Source organism: Sebastes fasciatus, chromosome 1 (assembly GCF_043250625.1).
Source record: "Sebastes fasciatus isolate fSebFas1 chromosome 1, fSebFas1.pri, whole genome shotgun sequence".
NCBI lineage: Eukaryota > Metazoa > Chordata > Actinopteri > Perciformes > Sebastidae > Sebastes > Sebastes fasciatus.
The window spans coordinates 31,243,768-31,252,623 of NC_133795.1; the positions used below are offsets into that span (position 1 = coordinate 31,243,768).

At 38.6% G+C, this 8,856-nt stretch overlaps 1 protein-coding gene across 1 annotated transcript in view; it reads right to left on the reverse strand.

Moving 5' to 3' along the window:
* Positions 1 to 1,058: 1,058 nt before the first annotated feature.
* LOC141772478 (protein phosphatase 1 regulatory subunit 1A-like) overlaps positions 1,059 to 8,856 on the reverse strand; it is a 67,549-nt gene continuing 59,751 nt past the window's right edge. The window contains exon 7 of the mRNA XM_074643495.1: positions 1,059 to 1,773. Coding sequence (XP_074499596.1) covers positions 1,712 to 1,773 — 62 coding nt within the window. The 3' untranslated portion in view covers positions 1,059 to 1,711. The remainder of the gene's footprint in view (positions 1,774 to 8,856) is intronic.

Sequence of the window (8,856 nt, forward strand, 5' to 3'; positions counted from 1 at the left end):
TCCTCCTCCCTGCAATACCCACCCATCCTTCCTTCTTGGATCAGAGTCATTCTTCATGTACAATTTAAATGATGCACTCCACTTTTGCAGAACCAAAAGTGCTTGTTGCTAAATTAAGACGCCCCTTAGTGATTTTATTTTGGATCAGTCATCTGACTGAAATATAGGTAATTTAGTGTATCCTAAAAACACACTTTCATAAGCTTAAATGTAATAAAATTATGAATTAATTAACAACAACATAAAGGGTAAATCATTTGAAAATATTAAAGATAATTTACCAGTACAACAACACAACACCGTTGGTTTGAATGTGTGCAACACGATTCAACTTGAAATGAATGCAACTCAAAATTCTAATTAATTTATGTATTTTGTGTATCATCGTGTAGGCGGTTGCAGGTGGACTGGTGTTTACATCATCCTTGGGAACTATGGAAGAGTCTTCAGGTTTCTTCTTCACAAACACTATGCATTCTCCACTTTCCAGTGTTAATGCTAAGTTAATAACCATAAATTCTATATTTCTGCCACTCAGAAATTTTATCTGCCACTTTTGAAATCATGCCACACTATGAATTTTTTTTTTGTCACACTAACATATATATATTTTTGGACATACAGTACTATACTATGAATTTTTTAATTTCTTCGACATACTATACTATAACTTTTAAAAAAAAATTTAAACATGCTATACTATGCCTTTTTTTCATTACATTTTTTGACACACTATACCATGACGTTTTTTCATAAAACTTTTTCCACATACTATACTATGACTTTTTTTTCAGACATTTTTCGAAAAAGCTATACCATATTTCTTATGACATCTAAAACCATGACGTTTTTATGACTTACTATGACATTTTTATGACATACTATAATAATTATTTCTATGACATATTATACTATGAGATTTTTTATTACTTTTTTTATCTCACACTTTACTATGACATTTTTATTACTTTTTTATGACATACTATACTATATTTTTCTAACTTTTTATGACAAACTAGACTTTGACATTTTTTTAATTATTTTTTCCACATATTATACTACTATATTTTTTTCATGACATTTTACCATGAGTTTTTAAAGACATTTTTGACAAAATTTACTATGACTTTTTTCATGAAATGTTCGACTAAGAATACTGTGACTTTTTTATGACATTTTGACATAATATACTATGACTCTTTAATGACATACTATACTCTGATATTTATTGTGACTTTTAATTTTTTTAATTTATGATATACTATACTATGACATATTTACGGCATACTATACATATGCCTTTTCATGGCATACTATACTCTGACCTTTTTATGGCATACTATCATATACTGTATATATTTTTTATTATAATTACATATTATACTACTATTATACTATACTATATTTGTATTACTTTTTATGGCATATAATATTATGACATTGTTATGGCATACTATATTATCACATTTTTTAGGAGTCTTTGACAGACTGTACTATGACTTTTTTGTACCATACTATATTGTGACATTTTTATGACATAGTATATTATGCCATTTATTATTCATACTATTATCATACTATTCCTTTGTTATTTTTTATGACATTTTATGGCATACTATACTACAAGATTTTTTCCGTAATTTACAGAGACCTAACATGAAATCCCCCATGAGTATGCACTAGGGCGAAAGTGGCAAGAAAAAACGTCCCTTTAACGGGTCGAAACCTTGGGTAGAACTAGGCTCTGGATGGGCGGCCATCTGCCTCCACCGTCTGGGTTGAGAGAGAGAGAAAGAGAGAGAGGGAGACACAGAGATGCACATCAACAACAATATGCACATAGCACAACAGCTATAATAATAATAATAGAAATAGGAGTAATAATAGCGGTGTGTATTATAGCATGATAATAGTAACAGCAGTAGTAATAGTAGAAATGATAATAAAAATAGGACTACTGCTAATATTAATAGCAGCAGTAGATATAATATAATGATAATAATAATAGCAGTAGTACTAGCAGGAATAATAATAGAAATATGGCTGGTAATAATGATAATAGCAGTGGGTGTCAAGCAGGGTCACGGCAGCGTGCACTTTCATGATGTAACCCTGATCCATGGATACGTGCGAGACGAGAAAGCACAAAGACTCCAGGGAAGACACCAAGTTAGTAACATGCATTAATGGGACATGAATGCATACAGATGGAGAGGGAGAGGAGGAGAGAGGAGCTCAGTGCTGACATATTCTCCATGACACAGCCACATTTCAGTAACACAAAATAAATCAATATGATTATCCAATATTAAATAATTTAATAGTTTTAGATGACAGATTTTAAGAGTCCACATTTAATTATCCTGTTTCATTGCATTATTGCGGTGGTGGTGTTGGTTTTGATTAGGTTATTATGTATAAAAGTAAACTCCTCCTGTTTACTTTTGATTTAATTAATTTAAGTGGTTGTGGGGCAGACACAGTCTCTATGAGGTTTCGGTGGGTAACTGCTCTAATGGAAGCACAGAGAAGCGTGTAAGACTGCAACTCTGCTGTCTGGTTTCAACTCTGGGTTGTCGTGGATTAGGTCTACTAATAAACTCAGTCAGATTCCTAGATATGAGAGCTGCTCCATCCAAAGTGAGATGAATGCTGTCTCTCCCCATCAGACCAGGTCTTCCCTATGGGGTCCGCCAATTATCTACGAAGCCCACATCATGTGTTGGACACCACTTCGACAGCCAGCGGTGAAAATGATGAGAAGCGGCTCAACTTTTCATCACTGGTCAGATTTGGAAGGCAGCCAGAACTACGGAATCTGACACTGTCGTTGCATATGTACACACCAACTCAACATTAACTTAAATGACCTCCGATTGGCATAATCTGGTGTCATTATCGCTGACGTGAATAACAATCTCACTGTATTACGCTTATACTCAGCTTGGCAAGTGGAAAACTGCATTTTATGGGTTGTAGAACTATTACCGCTTTAAAAGATATTTAAACTGGTAAAAAAGTACTAGATTGGTTATAATGTAGGGCACAGAGCAGGTAAAATAATGCAGTCATAATGCCAAAAAAAATAATTTCTATAACCCATCAGTAAGTCATTATAATTACTAGTTTCCAAATGTAAACAAGGATATTAGACATACATAGGGCTGTCCTGAATAGCCTACCATTTTGTGGCTCCGAAGATGAGGACAAAAATCAAACTTTAGGATTTTCCTATTCATTGAAAATGGTTACAAAATGTGCAATAATCACATCAAATAAATTACAGCGATATACTTTGTATACTTATCTTACAAACTGTATCAAATTACATAGAGAATGAATGGAGAGTATGGAAATAAGAATAACTTAAAAACTAAAAAGAATTTCAAAAATCTGTATTAAGTCTTTAAAATTGGTAACAGTATCTATTATAGTATAGCTTGGGGGTGTCTAGTTTAAACATTTTAAGAGGAGATACATTTTGAAATATTGAGCTCCATAGGGTTCAATGGAGTTGAAATTAATTTTTTCTATATCTCCAAAAGTATAAAAGTGATTTAAAAAACAGTTTATTAGTATTTTAGTATTGTATACTTTGTTGCATATCAACATGACTTTTGTGTGCATGTGCGTGTGTGTGCGTGTGAGTGTGAGAGTGCGTGTGTCTGTGTGTGTGTGTGTAGTATTTATGGCGTCAGCATCTAGGGCCGAGGGACTCAGCCCTCTCACAAGAGCACAAGAGGTTCAATTCCCACTACGGGCAACACTTACATGAATACACAGTTGAACACAAGCGGAAATAAACAGTATGAGTGTGTTTATAACATGCAGGCCTTAGTGAGATGATGAAGCATAAAATGTGCCATTGACATAAAAAGAAAATTACGATAACGGCCAAAACTACAAAAATAAGATCCAGTTTGTAAAAAAGCAACATGCATTTTCTTTCATTAATAATTTCTGTTATGAGCAGAGGGAACAGCCAGATCTCAGTTGGGAGGTTTGCTCATTCTTATTTCATCATGCTGCCCATTAGGCACCAACCAGACCTGTAAGCTGCACCCTTCTTGTGAGATCTTCTTTTCCCTGCCTGCTATAGTGCCGCATGCACCATGCATTCACTTATTTAGAATGAATAAGCTGAATAAACTTTAAATTATACTCCCCCTGTGGACACCCTGGTGTATAAGCAGATAATAAATAACATTATGGTAAAACACAGTTCTATGTAATTATGTCTTCTTTGTACATTAACAAACACATAACCTGTCCTTACTTACAATTAAACGTATAATATGTAATGTATTAAATGTGTATATGCTGCCTATAAATGATAAATAACTGCTGTCTAAGTGTTACTGATTTGTTTATTTGTTTTTCTGTAAAGCAAACTAATTACATATAACAAATGTATTTTAAGTAGCTAGCATTAATATTAGTAGCTGTAGTGATGGTATCATACTGTACGTGTTGTGAGGCTTTGCATGCAAATGAACAGTGGATCTGGTCCCGAGACCCTGAGGACAGTTAATGGTGGAAACTCTGGTCCTGATATAAAGACTCTCTGCTGATTGTGTTGGTGACACAGAGCCTCTCCTGCTGACACTGAGGATTACACACACACACATGCGCACACACACTGCAACATACAGTATACATACACAGAGGGAAAGACTAGGTGTATCTGAGAGTGTAAACACAGAGCAGCATAGATTAACATAAACTACAGCACTATATACACACACATTCAAACAGAGGACACATGCTGGATTTACTGTAACACACAGAGGCACAAAGCTCATTGAGTCTCATCCTTTCACACACACACACACACACACACACACACACACACACACACACACAGTCTTCAGCAGCATTCAGATCCACAGGTCATGACACCAACTTGCAAGATACACAGAGCGGCTGATAGACATCTCGGTCTTGTGACATGGGGGAGCACACTGGAACGGTAAGACTTCCTTTAATGGTTTTGTGTTTCTTACTCTACATTTCACTGGTTTTCAGTTCTCGGGTCATTGTGAACCATAAAGATGCAGAAGAGTTTGATTTAATTATTCAGTGAGGTTTCACTGTATTTTCTTTTGCAGCATGCAGACGTACTTTGTATGCTTCTCATCAATGATGTGACAACTAATATACAGTATGTAGGATGTTGTCTTTTCACATTCACTTCAATGATCTTAATGGGGCTGGTTGGTCAAAATTACAAACAAAAGAATATGAACAGATTTCCTCCCTTACCTCGACTGATTTCACGTTGTTTCTTTATGTGTAAAATGTTTACAGTACCTTGTTCACCACCTTAGTTTAGTGTGTTAGCATAACATTAGTTAATCAGCTCTAAATACAAAGTTCCAACCTTGTCGCACAAAAAGGCGTATGAATGACACAGTAATGTGCAAGGCAAAAGCGTGCAATAAGAATGCTGTTATTGCTTTAGGCGTGTCATTTTTACGACATGTAGTCTGTACAGACTGCAATGTTAACGCATCTGCGTGATAAGCTACGCTCAGAACTAGTGACATAGAATAAAAAGTGAGAGAGGCTGCTTATTGTGGGCGATAGCGGAGGTGGATGGGTCCAACAAACACAAAACTTTCAACCAGGAGACATTTGGTGTTTGTTTCCGTACGTATTGTACTTAGTTTGCGTACTTATTTTAAAGCCAACCATGATGCTTTTCCTAAGCCTAAGTGAGTGGTTTTGTTGATGAAACCTCAGTGAGTGGTTTTGTTGCCCCCTGTTGGGACTGCACCTTCATACACGCATATAATATGCATGCCTTGGCGAGGCAAAACATGACACAGACACACTATCCTCTGGTGGACAGGTGGGTCTATTACACACTTTGGTGTGATCCGGGTTGGTACAGTACAGCTGATGCTGAGGGGAATGTCATTAGTTTTGCAGGAATTTGGTCATAAATCAAACTATTGGACAAATTAAAAATATGACCCGATGGTGGGCTTAGAATAAAACTCAAGGGATCACCAAAGTTCTGAGAATTCATCTTGAGGGGCACAGATCTGTCCCAAATTTCATGGCAAACCACATCAAGAGTGGTAGAGATGTTTGAGTCTTGACCAAACTGGTGGACTCGAGCGACATTGCCATCCAGTCACACTGCTAGTGTGGCTTTATAAAAATATATAATAATGTATCTTTTAAAGGGACTGTTTGTAAGAATCAGAAATTGCTTGTTAACGGTGACACCTGTCGCCGTTAAGTCAACCAAAGTCAGCGTCCTGTTGCTCGCGCTTGTGTTCATTCTACATAGACATGAACGAGCATCGATCAAAACAGTGAGGCGACACACATCAGCTAAAACCACAATATCACTCTATATTTCAGCTGCTTGGCAGTAATGTTAGCTGACCAGACAAAGGTCTCTCCATGAATCACTGCTGATCCTAGTGTTGGCTTTTCCTGCTTCAGCCTCCCGACCGCGGTCGGAGGGAACAGGGAAGACACCGGCGGCCGGTTGGAAACGATAACGTTTCTCTCTGCGGAGCCCCGTCACTTCACAAGACACGGGAAACCTCTGTTGGTCTGGAGGAGCTGCAGCATTTATTTCTGCACAAACTTCCACTGTACAGTCACTAGATATTCTCAGAGCTACTAACTCTTCTGCAGTGTGTAGTGTGCGCGCATGCACGGCGGTGTGTGAGTGAAGGCAAGTGGGCAGGCAGAGGAGCAGAGTACAGCAGAGACTCCTGCCTTGGAGACCAAAGCTACGGTCTCCCCCGCGTCCTCCGACCGCGCCCAACACTGTTTTGCAAGACGGGGTTCACTAGAAATAACTTTGTGGTTTTGGTGCTTCAGTATAGTTTGTGTTGGAGTCTTGTCTGAACAACGTAGCCACACGCAAGCGCGCATGTGACACCGACCCACAATGATTTATACTTATAAGAAGTTACAAACAGTCCCTTTAAGAAACAATGGGCCCTATCTAAACAATCTATAGAGCATGGTCTTAAGTGCATGGTGCAAGGGCGTTTAGGGTGTGTCCAACTCCTCTTTTGCTAGTTAAACAGTGCATACTCTGGTTTGAAAGTAAGGCGCGAGGGGCAAACGGGTTGTATTTAGTTTCTTAAAGGTACTGTTTGTAACTTCTTACACGTATAAATCGGGTCGGTGCACCAAAACCGCAAAGTTATATCTAGTGAAGCCCATCTTGCAAAACAGTGTCAACTCTTCCTGCTCCAGCCCCCCGACCGCAGCCAGAAGACACGGGAGCTTTGGTCTCCAGGGCTGGAGTCGATGCTGCTCTGCTCCTCTGCCTGCCTGCTTGCCTTCACTCGTTCCACCTCTCACGTTCATGCGCGCACACTACACACTGCAGAAGACGGGAGTTTGACGCAGGACAACACTAGGATCAGCAGTGATTCATGGAGAGACCTTCGTCTGGTCAGCTAACATTACTGCCAAGCAGCTGAAATATAGAGTGATATTGTGGTTTTAGCTGATGTGTGTCGCCTCACTGTTTTGATCGATGCTCGTTCATGTCTATGTAGAATGAGCACAAGCGCGAGCAACAGGACACTGACTTTGGTTGACTTAACGGCGACAGGTGTCGCTGTTAGTCAAGCAATTTCTGATTCTTACAAACAGTCCCTTTAAAAGATACATTATTATATATTTTTATAAAGCCACACTAGCAGTGAGACTGGATGGCAATGTCGCTCGGTCAGTCCACCACTCTCTGCCACCGCCGTTTTCCAATCTTCTGTCCCGTCAACAATTCCATTTGACTGCATTATTATGAGCAGATAACCTATTTAACCTGTGTTGATATTAGTGTGCATGAAAATGTAGTCTTTATCACTCTCCATATGACACACTGTCGATAGTGTTCAGGGACTATTTCTTTGGTGAAAAGTATTTCCAATGAAAATTGCTCGCAGCATATTCTGTAAATTATTCAGAACAGGGATACAGTTCATAGAAAGAGAGATGACATTGAAGGTTCAAATGTGATTTTTCACTATGAGCACCACAAACAAAATTCCATTAACATACTTTGTATTGGGGCGGTGGCATAAAAACTCTCTTAAATCAAACCAACATGGTTGATAGGGTACGTGGCTCATCCCAGAGAAACTTGAGATAGCAAACCCTTGACCCTTTGACCACTGTAAAAAAAAAATTTGACTTGGTTAAAATCCATTTGATTCCACTCTCCGTGCCCCTCAGCACCCTCAGTCTCTTGAACATCTAGTTCCCATGCAGAGACACGTCACATTTAGATGATTTATGGTGGCACAGAGTCAGATTTCTCTCTCTGAAGTGTAAGGCTCAGTGAGTAATAATTGGCTGATGTCACTGAGTGAACAGAGAGAGATCAGAGGGTTCGTCATCATCAGAGGGAGACTGGGATGATGACGGACAGATGGAGAAAAAATAAATAAAACAGTTTAGAGTAAAGCAAGAGGCTAGCAAGCACACAAAGGGAATACAGAAGGATTATAAGTGACACTAGATGAATTACTCTTCTATAGTCTATAATTTACATTTTTAATTGACATCACAGTATGAGTATACGGGGTAAGTCTATCAGGCGCATCATTCTCTGGCATTGTTGATTCTCTTTTTCCACGACATTTAAACTTTTGGTGAAAACCAAACAGCTCAAAGTGACACAGGAGATGGAGAATCATGTGTCGTAATGTTACTTCTCTTCATTTTTTGCAATATGTTGAGCCATGTCAAAGAGCATGGGAGCATGAGAGTCAGCCTGACCCAGCAGCCAAAGCAGGACAAGCAAGGAGAGGGAGGCGGGCAGCGGGCAGGGGGTTTTCCCATGCAGGCCACGTTGTCGCATAGCTCTCACAATAC